Raw genomic sequence first — 16,167 nt, 5'->3', positions numbered from 1 at the left:
GTATGGCGGCCTCTCCGTCTCCTGCGTTCAGTATGGCGGCCTCTCCGTCTCCTGCGTTCAGTATGACGACCTCTCCGTCTCCTGCGTTCAGTATGACGACCTCTCCGTCTCCTGCGTTCAGTATGACGACCTCTCCGTCTCCTGCGTTCAGTATGGCGGCCTCTCCGTCTCCTGCGTTCAGTATGGCGGCCTGTCATGGCTTGAACAGTGTTCTTGCCCTGCACTCACAGGGTTAAGCGTTCGTGGCCTCTTTCTGGATCTGGGAGGGGTATTTATACTCACTCTTTACCAGGGTTCTCTGTCAGCTATACTGTTGTTCTGGTGTGTCTGACCCCTGGTGTGCGTGTATTCTGCGTTGCTTGTTTGATTCCCGTGTATGACCCGGCCTGTTCCCTCACTCTGTACTCCGTCTCTCGCTTTGGTACTACTGTCTTCTCCGGTTCTGACCTCCTGGCTTGGCTATCGTTACTCCGTTACAGTTTGTCCCTATTGTACCGTCTATTGCCCGTTCTGGTTTTCTGACCTATTGCTACGTCCTGACTATCCTTTCTGTCTAAACCCCGTGGTACTGTATTGCTATCTGGTGCTTTGACCCTGGCTTTGTCTGGTTTCTGTCTCTGTCTATGCCCCTTGGTAACATTGCCCCGTAGTTACCTTTCTAGGAGTTTCCCTGCAGCTCCTAGATCTGTGGAGCTTAGGCCACGCCCCCAGCAGTCATGTGCTTCAGGTCCTGATACTCTGAAGCACGCATCGTCACCGCTGCTGCCCTGCTCCACAGGTATCTGTGAGTACTGTCTTTGTACTCAGGACACCCGCACTGGCACAGTGAGCAAGTGCAGTGCGGTGTTCCTGACACGGCCTCTCTGTCTCCTGCGTTCAGTATGGTGGCCTCTCTGTCTCTTGCGTTCAGTATGGCCGCCTTTCCATCTCTTGCGCTCAGTATGGCCGCCTCTCCGTCTCCTGCGTTAAGTATGACGGCCTCTCCGTCTCCCGCGTTCAGTATGGCCGCCTCTCCGTCTCCCGCGGTCAGTATGACGGCCTCTCCGTCTCCCATATTCAGTATGGCGGCCTCTCCGTCTCCTGCGTTCAGTATGGCCGCCTCTCTGTCTTCTGCGTTCAGTATGGCGGCCTCTCCGTCTCCTGCATTCAGTATGGTGGCCTCTCCGTCTCCTGCGTTCACTATGGCGGCCTCTCCGTCTCCTGCATTCAGTATGGCGGCCTCGCCGCCTCCCACGTTCAGTATGGCGGCCTCTCCGTCTCCTGCGTTCAGTATGACGGCCTCTCCGTCGCCTGCATTCAGTATGGTGGCCTCTCCGTCTCCTGCGTTCACTATGGCGGCCTCTCCGTCTCCTGCATTCAGTATGGCGGCCTCGCCGTCTCCCACGTTCAGTATGGCCGCCTCTCCGTCTCCTGCATTCAGTATGACGGCCTCTCCGTCTCCTGCGTTCAGTATGGCGGCCTCTCCGTGTCCTGCGTTCAGTATGGCGGCCTCTCCGTCTCCTGCGTTCAGTATGGCGGCCTCTCCATCTCCTGCGTTCAGTATGACGGCCTCTCCGTCTCCTGCGTTCAGTATGAAGACTTCTCTGTCTCCTGCATTCAGTATGGCGGCCTCTCCATCTCCTGCGTTCAGTATGACGGCCTCTCCGTCTCCTGCGTTCAGTATGGCGGCCTCTCCGTCTCCTGCGTTCAGTATGACGGCCTCTCCATCTCCTGCGTTCAGTATGAAGACCTCTCCGTCTCCTGCGTTCAGTATGGCCGCCTCTCCATCTCCTGCGTTAAGTATGACGGCCTCTCCGTCTCCCATGTTCAGTATGGCGGCCTCTCCGTCTCCTGCGTTCAGTATGGCCGCCTCTCTGTCTCCTGCGTTCAGTATGGCGGCCTCGCCGCCTCCCACGTTCAGTATGGCGGCCTCTCCGTCTCCTGCGTTTAGTATGACGGCCTCTCCGTCTCCTGCATTCAGTATGGTGGCCTCTCCGTCTCCTGCGTTCACTATGGCGGCCTCTCCGTCTCCTGCATTCAGTATGGCGGCCTCGCCGTCTCCCACGTTCAGTATGGCTGCCTCTCCGTCTCCTGCATTCAGTATGACGGCCTCTCCGTCTCCTGCGTTCAGTATGGCGGCCTCTCCGTCTCCTGCGTTCAGTATGGCGGCCTCTCCGTCTCCTGCGTTCAGTATGGCGGCCTCTCCGTCTCCTGCGTTCAGTATGGCGGCCTCTCCGTCTCCTGCGTTCAGTATGGCGGCCTCTCCGTCTCCTGCGTTCAGTATGACGGCCTCTCCGTCTCCTGCGTTCAGTATGAAGACTTCTCTGTCTCCTGCATTCAGTATGGCGGCCTCTCCATCTCCTGCGTTCAGTATGACGGCCTCTCCGTCTCCTGCGTTCAGTATGGCGGCCTCTCCGTCTCCTGCGTTCAGTATGACGGCCTCTCCATCTCCTGCGTTCAGTATGAAGACCTCTCCGTCTCCTGCGTTCAGTATGGCCGCCTCTCCGTCTCCTGCGTTCAGTATGATGGCCTCTCCGTCTCCTGCGTTCAGTATGAAGACCTCTCCGTCTCCTGCATTCAGTATGGCGGCCTCTCCGTCTCCTGCGTTCAGTATGGCGGCCTCTCCGTCTCCTGCGTTCAGTATGGCGGCCTCTTCGTCTCCTGCGTTCAGTATGAAGACCTCTCCGTCTCCTGCATTCAGTATGGCCGCCTCTCCGTCTCCTGCGTTCAGTATGAAGACCTCTCCGTCTCCTGCATTCAGTATGGCCGCCTCTCCGTCTCCTGCATTCAGTATGGCGGCCTCTCCGTCTCCTGCGTTCAGTAAGGCGGCCTCTTCGTCTCCTGCGTTCAGTATGAAGACCTCTCCGTCTCCTGCATTCAGTATGGCCGCCTCTCCGTCTCCTGCGTTCAGTATGACGGCCTCTCCGTCTCCTGCGTTCAGTATGGCGGCCTCTCCGTCTCCTGCGTTCAGTATGACGGCCTCTCCGTCTCCTGCGTTCAGTATGAAGACCTCTCCGTCTCCTGCATTCAGTATGACGGCCTCTCCGTCTCCTGCGTTCAGTATGGCGGCCTCTTCGTCTCCTGCGTTCAGTATGGCCGCCTCTCCGTCTCCTGCGTTCAGTATGGCCGCCTCTCCGTCTCCTTGCGTTCAGTCCAGCAGCCTCTCTGGCTCCCCTTCTTCTATATGGCGGCCTCTTCGTCTCCCCTTCTTCAGTATGGCGGCCTCTCAGTCTCCTCACGTTTAGTAAGGCGGGCTCTCAGTCTCATTGCGTTCAGCACAGCAGTCTCTCCGTCTCCTCGCGTTCGGTCCAGCAGTCTCTCCGTCTCCTCGCGTTCGGTCCAACAGTCTCTCCGTCTTCTCGCGTTCGGTCCAGCAGTCTCTCCGTCTCCTCGCGTTCGGTCCAGCAGCTTCTCCGTTTCCTTGTGTGCGGTCCGGCAGTTTCTCCGTCTCCTTGCGTTCGGTCCAGCAGCTTCTCCGTTTCCTTGTGTGCGGGCTGGCAGTCTCTCTGTCTCCTCGCGTTCGGTCCAGCAGCTTCTCCGTCTCCTTGTGTGCGGTCCGGCAGTCTCTCCGTCTCCTTGTGTGCGGTCCGGCAGTCTCTCCGTCTCCTTGTGTGCGGTCCGGCAGTCTCTCCGTCTCCTCGCGTTCGGTCCAGCAGCTTATGCGTCTCCTTGTGTGCGGTCCGGCAGTCTCTCCGTCTCCTTGTGTGCGGTCCGGCAGTCTCTCTGTCTCCTTGTGTGCGGTCCGGCAGTCTCTCCGTCTCCTCGCGTTCGGTCCAGCAGCTTCTCCGTTTCCTTGTGTGCGGTCCGGCAGTCTCTCCGTCTCCTTGTGTGTGGTCCAGCAGCTTCTCCGTTTCCTTGTGTGCGGTCCAGCAGCTTCTCCGTCTCCTTGTGTGTGGTCCAGCAGCTTCTCCGTTTCCTTGTGTGCGGTCCAGCAGCTTCTCCGTCTCCTTGTGTGCGGTCCGGCAGTCTCTCCGTCTCCTCGCATTCGGTCCAGCAGCTTCTCCGTTTCCTTGTGTGCGGTCCGGCAGTCTCTCCGTCTCCTTGTGTGTGGTCCGGCAGTCTCTCCGTCTCCTTGTGTGCGGTCCGGCAGTCTCTCCGTTTCCTTGTGTGCGGTCCAGCAGCTTCTCCGTCTCCTTGTGTGCGGTCCGGCAGTCTCTCTGTCTCCTTGTGTGTGGTCCAGCAGCTTCTCCGTTTCCTTGTGTGCGGTCCAGCAGCTTCTCCGTCTCCTTGTGTGCGGTCCGGCAGTCTCTCCGTCTCCTCGCATTCGGTCCAGCAGCTTCTCCGTCTCCTTGTGTGCGGTCCGGCAGTCTCTCCGTCTCCTTGTGTGCGGTCCGGCAGTCTCTCCGTCTCCTTGTGTGCGGTCCGGCAGTCTCTCCGTCTCCTTGTGTGCGGTCCGGCAGTCTCTCCGTCTCCTTGTGTGCGGTCCGGCAGTCTCTCCGTCTCCTCGCGTTCGGTCCAGCAGCTTCTCCGTCTCCTTGTGTGCGGTCCGGCAGTCTCTCCGTCTCCTTGTGTGCGGTCCGGCAGTCTCTCTGTCTCCTTGTGTGCGGTCCGGCAGTCTCTCCGTCTCCTCGCGTTCGGTCCAGCAGCTTCTCCGTTTCCTTGTGTGCGGTCCGGCAGTCTCTCCGTCTCCTTGTGTGTGGTCCAGCAGCTTCTCCGTTTCCTTGTGTGCGGTCCAGCAGCTTCTCCGTCTCCTTGTGTGCGGTCCAGCAGCTTCTCCGTTTCCTTGTGTTCGGTCCAGCAGCTTCTCCGTTTCCTTGTGTGCGGTCCAGCAGCTTCTCCGTCTCCTTGTGTGCGGTCCGGCAGTCTCTCCGTCTCCTCGCGTTCGGTCCAGCAGCTTCTCCGTTTCCTTGTGTGCGGTCCGGCAGTCTCTCCGTCTCCTTGTGTGCGGTCCGGCAGTCTCTCCGTCTCCTTGTGTGCGGTCCAGCAGCTTCTCCGTCTCCTTGTGTGCGGTCCAGCAGCTTCTCCGTCTCCTTGTGTGCGGTCCGGCAGTCTCTCTGTCTCCTCGCGTTCGGTCCGGCAGTCTCTCCGTCTCCTCGCGTTCGGTCCGGCAGTCTCTCCGTCTCCTCGCGTTCGGTCCGGCAGTCTCTCCGTCTCCTCGCGTTCACTCCGGCTGTTCCCTCTTATGGTTCCCAGAATATATAGCCACAATAGCGAAGTGGACGAGCCGACTGCATCCAAATGGCCGGCTATAAATAAGACCAGCGAGGGCCAGTCAGAAAATGAAAAACTGGTTATTAGTCCGGCTTTTATTTCCAGCCATAATCAATTTGAGTTGTCACAGAAAAGCCTAAATCATGTCCTGTGCCTGCAACCGAGGCCCCCGACCCTGCGCCGGGGCCAATCTGTAATACCTGTGATGGTGCGAGCGTGCCCAGGGCGATAATTAATCCTAATCACTGGAAATACCCTGTAACACCATCAGGACCTGGATGCTTTTTTTCTTTTGCGCATTCATTTCTTCCTCTTCTTCATCACTGATCATTATTTTTTGAGGCTTTGTTTTTTCCAGGATGAGTTGTAGTGTTGATGTTGATTCATTTTACTCTATAATGTACTGGGAAATGGGAAAAAAAATAGGGTAAAATGGTAAAAAAATGAAGACGTACATTTATGTTCGGGTGTAAAAATAAGTTAAAACAGACCTTCCATCTCTCCTGGCATGTCATTAAAATAAAATTTCTGGAGTATTTTTATCTTAGGACTCTAAATGTTGCCGTTCCTCTGTTATTACTCCTGAAAACGTGGAAATAAACTGATAACTGGGTGTTGCCATTAGTCCATAGGGTGCGTCCCTTCACGCTCAGCGTCAGACAGTGCAGGGACATGTCCCATAAAAAGGGGGGATGGTAACACCCAGTTGTCAATTTATTTAGACATTTCCAGGAAGAGCAGCAGAGGAACAACATAATGCAGTGTTCTAAAGGTCCAATTTATGAGGGATTCAGAATGAGAACCGCTATATTTTCAATTGTCCCTGGTATATAAGCCGGTTAGCCCCCGTCACCTTATTGTTGCGGTCGTATGTCTCAGTGATCTGCAGGTGTTTGCCCACTTTGCTGGACAGATCCATCCATTTGCCCTTGAACCATTTGGCCACTGGTTTCTTCATCAGGTTGGCACCATTAACCCTTGCTGTGAATTTGATGTTTGATCCTGAAATGGGAAATTAAAATAATGTAAAAATCCATTTGATCTAGATAAATATAACATAATAGTCGGCAGTAATGGTACACTGACCCACTGAGACCTCTCCGTCCACCGGTCTCTCCATGAACAGCCCGATCTCATCCTTGGGAGGTTCTGGTGCTGGCGGAGCCGGAGCTACGACATTGCAAAAGATCGTCACATGAACATGATGCGTAGGAATGGTCCTAATGCAAAAGGCAGACTATGGATCAGAAATGCTGACATTTATTGCTGGCAGTCCACACCTGGGCAGATGCCAGGGCCAGCCAGATGTCAGGAAACCATGGTGACTTTGTAATCTCAAGCTGATGGCATAGACATGGAGCCCACTGAGACCTGGGGGCCCACATCCATCTAAGCTCATACATGATGGGGGAAAACCATTATATTATAGAGGAGACATGGGAAACTGCAACCCATGGGCCACCTCTGGTCCTCTGGCTGTTCCAGTCCGGCCCGGGGACCGAGACAGCTGAAGGGCTAAAACAGTGGCCCACGGGCCGCACCATGCCTTCCCCCACCCGCTGCCAATGTCACCACTATCTGCATCCTCAGGATAATAATAATAATAATACATTTTATTTCTATAGCGCCGACATATTCCGCAGCACTTTACATTTCAGAGGGGATTTGTACAGACAATAGACATTACAGAATAACAATAATCACATAGATCATAACAGATACCAAGAGGAATGAGGGCCCTGCTCGCAAGCTAGACTGTAGTCTATGGGGAAAGAGGTAGACACGAAAGGTGGGTGGTAACAGTTGCCCTGATTGTATGGACCAGCCATAATGTTAAGTGTGTAACAGTACAGACACAGAGGGCTAATGGATGCATAAAGCATGTGGGGACATGATGCGGGGAACCTGGTTATGGTAAAACTTTTGGCTGTGCCACACAGGGATAGATTAGGTTAATGTGTTGAGGCGATAGGCCAGTTTGAATAAATGCGTTTTCAGGGCACGCTTAAAATTGTGGGGATTGGGGACTACTCGTATTGACCTGGGAAGTGCATTCCAAAGAATTGTCGCAGCACGTGTAAAGTCTTGGAGTCGGGAGTGGGAGGTTCTGACTATTGAGGATGCTAACCTCAGGTCATCAGCAGAACGGAGGGCACGGGTAGGGTGGTAGACTGAAACAAGGGAGGAGATGTAGGGTGGTGCTGAGCCATGGAGGGCTTTGTGGGTGAGGGTAATAAGTTTATACTGAATTCTGGAGTGGATGGGTAGCCAGTGTAATGACTGGCACAAGGTAGAGGCATCGGTGTAACGATTGGTGAGGAATATGATCCTGGCAGCAGCATTCAAGACAGATTGGAGAGGGGAGAGTTTGGTAAGAGGGAGACCGATTAGAAGAGAGTTACAATAGTCGAGACGAGAATGAATAAGAGAAACAGTAAGAGTTTTTGCGGAGTCAAAAGTAAGAAAAGGTCAAATTCTAGAAATGTTTTTGAGGTGCAGATGACAAGAGCGAGCCAGTGATCGAATGTGGGGGGCGAAGGAAAGCTCGGAGTCAAGTATGACCCCAAGACAGCGGGCCTGTTGCTGGGATGCAGACAGTGGTGAACACATTGGTGGAGGACAAGGCCGCAGTCTCCATCTTCCACTAATCAGCGCGCAAGACAGCAAACGCGAAGACATCATTTAATCTTGCTGCTGCTGAGACTCAGTGTACAGGAGACAAGAGCAGAGCGCCAGGTAAATGGGAGAGAGATGGATATGTGTTGTGGTTTTTTTTTCATGCGTATTTGACATATGTATGTGTATAGGAGGCTATGTGGGGATCACAATGTATATATGGAAATTATATGGGGCTCACACTGGTTATGTGGAGCTCATATTTTATATACGAGGCTATGTGGGGCTCACACTGTATTTATGGAGGCTAAGTGGGTCTCATGCTGTATATAGTGAGGCTATGTAGTGAGGCTGTGTGAGGGCCTCACGCTCTATATAGGAAGGCTGTGTGGAGCTCATGCTGTACATAGGAGGCTATATGGGGCTTATACTGTATATATGAGGCTTGGGGTCTCATACTGTATATAGGAAGCTATGTGGGGCTCATACTTTATATTCAATGCTGTGTTGGACTCAAGGTATATAGGAGGCTTTGTGAGTGCTCATACTGTATATTAGATGCTATGTGGGGCTCATACTGTGTATTGGAGGCTATGTGGGGGGCTCATACTGTATATTGGAGGCTATGTAGGGCTTACACCATATATCTGGAAGCAATGTGGGGCTCATACTGTATATATGGAGGCTATGTGGGGCTCATACTATATATCTGGAGGCTATGTGGGGGTCATAATGTATATTGAGGATATGCGGGAGGCCTATAATGTATATTGAGGCGACTTGGAGCTGATACTCTATATAGGAGGCTATGTGGGGTCTCACACTGTATACAGGAGGCTATACGGGGCTCATAATGTATATAGGAAGGCTATGTGGGGGCTCATGCTGTATATAGGTGGCTATGTGGGGCTCATACTGTGTATAGGAGGCTATATGGGGCTTATACTGTAAATTGGAGGCTATCTGGGGTCTCATGCTGTAAATAGGAGGCTATATGGGGCTCAGTGTATATATGAGGCTCGGTGGGGTCTCATACTGTATACAAGAGGCTATAGTGGACTCATTGTATATAGGAGACTATGTGGGGGCTCATACTGTATATAGAAGGCTTTGTGGGGTCTCATACTATATATATAAGAGGCTATGTGGGGTATCATACTGCATATTGGAGGCTATGCTGGGGTCTTATACTGTATATAGAAGCTTTTTGGGGGCTCATAATGTATATGGAGGCTATGTGGGCCTCATACTGTATATAGGGAGGCTATGTGGTGTGCATAATGTATAGGAGGCTATGTGGGGTAATGCTGTATATGGGCTCATATTTAAAGTATGAGCCCCATATAGCCTCTCTATATACAGCATGAGCACCACATAGCCTCCTATATACAGTATGAGACCCCACATGTTTTCCTAAATACAGTATGAGCACAAAATAGCCTCCTATGAACAGTATGATCTCCCACATAGCCCCCTATATACAGCATGAGCCCCACATAGCTTCCTGTATACAGTATATGTGAGAGGCTCATACTGTATATGGAGGCTATGTGGGGAGCTCATAATGTATATGGAGGCTATGCAGGGCTCATACTGTAAGGAGGAGGCTATGGGGGTCTCATACTGTATAGGAGACTATGTGGACTTAATGCTGTATATAGGGAGGCTATCTAGAGACTCAATCCTGTATATATGAGGCTATTTGGGGCTATTTGCTGTATATAGGGGACTATGTAGGCTCATACTGTATATTGAAGGCTATGTGGGGCTCATACTGTATATAGGAGGCTATGTGGGGGTATCATACTGTATATCAAGGCTATGTTGGGGCTCATATTGTATATAGGGAGGCTATGTGGGGTTCATACTTTACAGGAGGCTATGTGGGGTTAACACAAGACCTGACATATACTGGGAGCACCCAGCAAGTCCCACCACATACCGGGAACACTCCCAAGGCTGCCGTATACCAAGAACAATGCACAAGAGTTGACAAATACCAGGAACACCTAAAAAGACCTGCTGTATACCAGGAACACCCCCACAAGCCCTGCTGTATACCAGGAACACCCCCACATGAACTGCTGTATACCAGGAACACCTTCCAACACTAACTATATAATGGGAACACCCCCACAAAATCCATCGTATATCGACAGCATCCTACAAAACAACCATATGCAGGGAATATCCAACAAGACCTACATTATACCAGGAAACCCCCTCAAGCCTTGCCATATACCAGTAACACCCACCAAGACCCGCCGTATAGCAGGAATACCCTCCAAGACCAGCCGTATGCGGCACTGCTATCCCAGGATTAGTGGGGGTTCCAGCAGTTGGAACCCAGCATTTTGAACGTTAGCCCCAATCCTTCGGATTACTTGCAACATCAGGACAATCCAGTTGTTGTTTTGGCTGATTAGTGTGATATTTACCATCTGCAGGTGGCTCCTCTTTCTTTACTTCTACGGCAGGGGCCGGGGCTTCCGCAGCAGGAGGGGCAGGAGTAGGGGCTGGAGCCGGAGCATCTTTGGCTTTTTCTACAGGTTTTTATAGAAATTTCAGTTAGTTTATTCTTCTAAAAAATAACACATTTTGGCGACTTCTAACAATGATACCTAAACGTAATAAATCGGCATGCCATAGAACATAATGCGTCGCTAATAGTATAAATCACTACTGAAATGCATAGTGAATGCAAGGTTACACTCACTCTGTTAGTGCACACACATTACGTAGAGGTCAGTCATAGGCATGCAGTTTAGGTTTTGAAGAGGCTGCAAGCAACAGGCGGGACATCAATGTCTGGGTGCTGATATGGCACCATTAGGTTGCCTCATTATAAGAGGTGAATATGGAAGAGCTGGAATCTCATATCAACCGATCAGTGAAGACTAAGACTCCAAGCTCAGTGCCTTTATTTTGAGCAGATCCTTCATGATGGACACAAACAGCACCTGACTGACCACCTTCAAGTTTCCATCATGCTTCCGACACCAATGTGAATAGAGTCATTTCCTGAAGTTCCTGGGCTTCAGTGCAGAATCTGTCTCAGGGGCCCAAGCCTACTATGTTCCAATTATAATACCGGTGATATATGTCGCTGAGGCCCTCGGGCCCCTTCTGGCAATAGGACCTTTTTGATCGAAGGGCCACCTAAACATTGGTTGATCACATGGTGTCTCAGAACCCCCAAGTGAGATTCTCTCCTCTCTTTACTCGCATTGCCCTTTGTTATTTGGAAAATGGCTTTCTATGCTAGATAATTCCTTTATGGCCAGTTTGGTCATATATAGAGTGCCAAATTGAATGAATGAGCCCATTATTATTCACTATAGGTAAGACTTCCATGGTAGGTTTCAGAAATGATTGGAATTGAGCTTGAAGGCCAAAATTAGATCTTATGGAAAAATGAACATTCCCTCTCGTGACTAAGCTTGAGTTGTGGAAACACCACGTAACTTAGTGCACTCTAAGTTACAATTAGAAGCATTTGGAAGATGGTTTTCTTAACTCTTCCCACCTTTTGTACCAGTAGTAAAAGTTGCCATACACGTTAGCCTGGATGAAGAGAAGACACATGAGATAAGTCATCCTATGCCTCCTTGACAGCTGCACAGGAGCTAAAGATGGGTAAGGGTCATAAACACACTGAAATGTTACTTTTCTTACGATCTCTTTCAGGATAGGATTGCAGTTAAAAAAGGAAAACCCGAGAACGTAAATCCCGTAAGTCGCGACTTGCAGGTTTAGAGTTCACGTACTGGGCTCAAGAAGATGCAGCTAATCACGCTCCATTTCTCAGTTATGCCTAAAGGTGAGATGCCATGTGAAAGAAAGAAGAAGAAGTTGGAGCAGAGGAATGGTCGGCAGGTTTCTAGAAGGGTTTCTTAGCTTGTAAATGTATTAATAGCACAGAAAGTAAAAGGAATATTGTTCAAAAGAGGAACTTCAAGATTCTGATGGCACAAGCAACTTTTGGGCGTTGATGTGTTCAGTTCCTGTCAAAAAAAAAAAAGTTGACCCATACTTTTTTTTCCCCGTTTGTCATTACCTTTTTAGCTTTATTTGGACAAGCTATATTGAATCCATCTTCCATACTATTTTTTTTCACCCATAATGAGTTGTTTTCAGCGCTTTCGTTTTCATGTAATGTATTTATGCAAAGTTTTTTTACAAGACATTTGCCCGGCAGAAGTTTCACTTGGTGACACTTCTAGGTACTTGCAACACATGAAGATGGACAATATCTGGAAGTATCTGAGATTTTTGACCATTTCAAAAGAAAAAAAATCCTGATTTAATTATTAAATTCTAAAAAATGTACTTTATAATTGCTGTCAAGTGATGGTGTTTTGTAGCAACATAGATACCCCGAAAATTTAGGCAGAAGATGGGTGCGCACACAATCCAATAGTCAGAACTGGCCTTGCTCAAATGGCATATTCACATGATACGCCTTAAGTGTTTGACAAATGTGGGTTTGATTTCTGGAACCTTTTTCTGTCTCAAGAATACGGCCATGAGGGATGAAGAGCAAAAATTGGTGTCTCTATTAATTTTTATGTGTATTTCAAAAATTGCAAACAAGCAACCCCTTGGATATGCCACAAACGTACACTATAAGAAGACCTATAAGTGTTAGATGGAGGCATAAGTCAAGGCTCCTGGGCCCCAATTTACAATATGTAGCCAAGCACACAAATAGGATGTGTAATGTATAGTCCTGGTCTCCGCACATTGGGCAGATCGACCTTTTAGACCATCGTAGGTTCCACATCACTGGTACGAGGACCATCCTGGTTTGGATGCACACTATAGAAAAACAGGAAACTGTCGAAAGTATGGAATTGGAACGCTGGGATTTCCACTAGCACTAAGAACAGAGATCTCAGCTTCCCACTATTTTAGTGAATGCAAGATTTAAAATTTGCGATTTCGTATATCATCACTGGGTTAGATCAGTATAAAAGGTCTAATGTCTTCACAACTTAGGTAACATAGTAACATAGTTTTGAAGGCTGAAGACCTTATGTCCATCTAGTTCAGCCTATTTTTAGTGCAGCTGTTCTGCATTGTTGATCCTGGGGAAGGCAAAAAACCAAGAGTAGAAGCCAATTTTCTCCAGAGGGAAAAAATTCCTTCCCCTAAGCTGGGTCACCCATCTACCTATAATATTCTGTTATTCGTAGCCTTCTATACTGTTACTCACAAGAAAAGCCTCCATTCCTTTCTTACATCATTCAGTGAATTGGCCATCACCACTTCCTCAGGAAGAGAATTCCAGAGCCTCACTGCTCTTACCGTGAAGAACCCTCTTCTATGCTGGTGCAGAAATTGTCTTTCATCCAAACGAAGAGAATGCCCCCTTGTTCTTGTCACCGTCCTTGGTACAAACAGTTCATTGGAGAGATCTCTGTATTGCCCTCTGATATACTTGTACATATATATTAAGTCTCCCTTAAGTCTTCTCTTTTCTAGAGTAAATAGACCTAATTTTGATAACCTTTCTGGGTATTGTAGTAAACCAACTCCATTTATCATTTTAGTAGCACGCCTTTGAACCCTTTCAAGTTCAGTAATGTCTTTCTTGAGCACCGGTGTCCAAAATTGCACACAATACTCCAAGTGTGGTCTGACGAGTGATTTGTACAGAGGGAGAATTATGTTTTCATCTCGTGTCCCCAGACCTCTTCTAATGCATCCCATGACCCTATTTGCTTTGGTGGCAGCTGCCTGACACTGGGCACTCCAATTTAGCTTCTTATTGACTTAGATGCCTAAGTCTTTTTCCATGTCTGATTTCCCCAGCAGTTTCCCATTTAGTAAGTAATTGTAGCATCTGTTTCTCCTTCCCATGTGCATAACCTTACACTTATCTGTGTTAAACCTCATTTGCCATTTTTCAGCCCAATTCTCCAATTTACTCAAATCTGTCTGTAGTTGCAAACTGTCCTCCTTTGTGGTAACTACCTTACATAGTTTTGTATCATCTGCAAATACTGATATTTTACTGTGTAAGCCATCCACTAGATCATTAATAAATATATTAAATAGTAGAGGGCCCAATACAGACCCCTGTGGTACCCCACTAGTAACCCTGGCCCAATCTGAGGATGCCCCATTAATAACCACTCTTTGTTTTCTATCACTAAGCCAGCTACCTACCCATCTACACACATTTTCCCCTAGCCCAAGCTTTCTCATCTTACTTACCAATCTTTTATGTGGGACAGTGTCAAATGCTTTAGAGAAGTCGAGATAAATGACATCCAATGATTCTCCTGGGTCCATTTGAGAGCTCACATCCTCATAGAAGCTGATCAGGTTAGTCTGACAGGAGCGATCCTTCATAAATCCATGTTGATATGGGGTTAAACATTTATTAACAGTGAGATATTCCATAACGGTATCCCTTAGAAACCCTTCAAAAATTGTACCCACAACAGATGTTAAGCTTACCGGCCTATAGTTTCCAGGTTCCCTTTTACACCCCTTTTTGAATATTGGTACCATATTTGCTTGCCACCAATCAAAAGGAACAGACCCTGTTTCTATAGAGTCTTTAAATATAAGGAATAGAGGCCTGTCTATCACATTACTTAACTCCCTTAATACCCGAGGGTGAATGCCATCAGGGACTGGTGATTTGTCCATTTTCATCTTACTAAGGCGGTTCTGCACTTCTTCCTGGGCTAGGCAGGTAATACTTAATGGGGAGTTTACATTATCACTCTGCATTTCCCCTGGCAAATCCTTTTCCTGTGTGAACACTGTTGAGAAAAAAGTATTTAAAACATTTGCTTTTCCCACATCGCTCTCCATGATTTCACCCTCATTGTTCTTTAAAGGGCCGACACCATCAATATTAATCATTTTACTGTTTATATCATTAAAGAATAGTTTGGGGTTTGTTTTACTTTCCTTAGCAATGAGTCTCTCAGTTTCCACCTTTGCTAAAGGTAAAGGTAAGGTTCATCAAGTGAAAGTCAGGTTCTAGAACTACAGAAGATGCATCTACTGGAAAGCAACCACATACTGTAGTTTATCAAAAGAAAAACTGAAGACTCCGAGGACAAGCTGGAATGAGAGGACAGGACAACTCCTTATGTCCTGATCATGAAGCGCCATGATATCACGCGTCTTAATTAGGTCAGGTTCCTGAAATACGCACAAAAAAACGCACGGAATTTCCACTGAGTTTTCTGCCAAGAGATGCAGAATCCGCGCAGAAATTTCCGCAGGAAAATCTGCAACGTGCGCACATAGCCTTATAGCAGTTCCCAGAGAGCCAACCTCAAAGTAACGCTCCAAATGCCAACCACCTACTAGTCCCCATAGTGCGCTCATTGTGACGCCCAATCCATGCTTCCACCAATTCCACGCTTCTGCGTTGACCTCCTTCACCATAGTTAGGAGTTAATATTATGGGTGTCCGTGACAATTGGGGGCAATTGGTGCAGACGATACCTTTACAATAGTGCATGAGTCTGAGTGAACTCCAAATTAGCAATTGTGCCCCAAAGTGTCTGCAGCTCAGAAGGTGAAAATTGGGTGATTAGAAGAGAAAATTTGTAACATCATACTGAGAAAATAAAAAACTAGTAAAAGTAATCCTAAATTGCCTACATGGTAGATCTAGCTCTGCTTATTACGTGACATTCTAATACAATGAGAACCGTGAAAATGGACGTGTATTGTGTCGTTCCTACCTGGTTCCTTTACTTTGAGTTCGAACTTCACCTTCGAAGTCCCGGCGATGACGGCGTAGACGGCTTCATCCTCGGCACTAGCGTGGCTGATGGTCAGCGAGTGGCTTTTGGCATCGGCCTTGATGATGTACTTGTCACTTGCGGCGATGTCTACGTTATTTTTCTGCCACCTCACCTTAAGACCAGCTTTCTCTATCTCGGCCTCAAAGGTAATGGAATCTCCCACCACAACCTCTGAAGATTTTGGCTTCTTGATAAAAGCTGTGCACAAAAGTGAGCAAGAAGTTGTGGAGGAATAGGTAATACTGTGGAAGCATACAGTAAACTATTGCGGAGAGACCTCTAGAACCATTTGGAAGTATCATGAATGTGCTTATCTCCATCTTGTCATACATGATGGCCATCAAACATTAGGAAAACTGACATCTCCAAGTCCTGTGTGGGCCCAACTATATATTACCAGGGCCGGCGTTAGGGCAAGGCAGACTAGGCAGCTGCCTAGGGCCCCACTCCCATGGAGGCCCTCAGCATCTACAGCTGAAGCTCCACTGATCATCACTGAACTTCAAGCTTCCCATGTAGAGAGAGACTGGATGAGGACCTGTAGTGACATCACGATCATGTGACCTGCCATGTAACCGTTATGTCACCACAGGCCATGTCCTCATTGGCCAGTGTGCCTGTCCTCCTGCACGGGGCCTCTGAG

General features: G+C 48.6%; 1 protein-coding gene across 1 annotated transcript in view; it reads right to left on the bottom strand.

Moving 5' to 3' along the window:
- MYBPC3 (myosin binding protein C3) overlaps positions 1 to 15,856 on the bottom strand; it is a 95,213-nt gene extending 79,357 nt beyond the window's left edge. Inside the window, exons 1-5 of the mRNA XM_073541826.1 lie at positions 15,802 to 15,856; positions 15,462 to 15,722; positions 10,185 to 10,289; positions 6,217 to 6,300; positions 5,984 to 6,132 (exon numbers count right to left, since the gene is read on the bottom strand). Of these exons, the coding sequence (XP_073397927.1) occupies positions 5,984 to 6,132; positions 6,217 to 6,300; positions 10,185 to 10,289; positions 15,462 to 15,722; positions 15,802 to 15,856 (654 nt within the window). The remainder of the gene's footprint in view (positions 1 to 5,983; positions 6,133 to 6,216; positions 6,301 to 10,184; positions 10,290 to 15,461; positions 15,723 to 15,801) is intronic.
- Between the last annotated feature and the right edge of the window lie 311 nt (positions 15,857 to 16,167).

This window comes from Dendrobates tinctorius, unplaced genomic scaffold (assembly GCF_039654945.1).
Source record: "Dendrobates tinctorius isolate UK_male_01 unplaced genomic scaffold, ASM3965494v1 ptg000124l, whole genome shotgun sequence".
Taxonomy (NCBI): Eukaryota; Metazoa; Chordata; class Amphibia; order Anura; family Dendrobatidae; genus Dendrobates; species Dendrobates tinctorius.
This window is presented reverse-complemented; position numbering and strand designations above follow the sequence as displayed.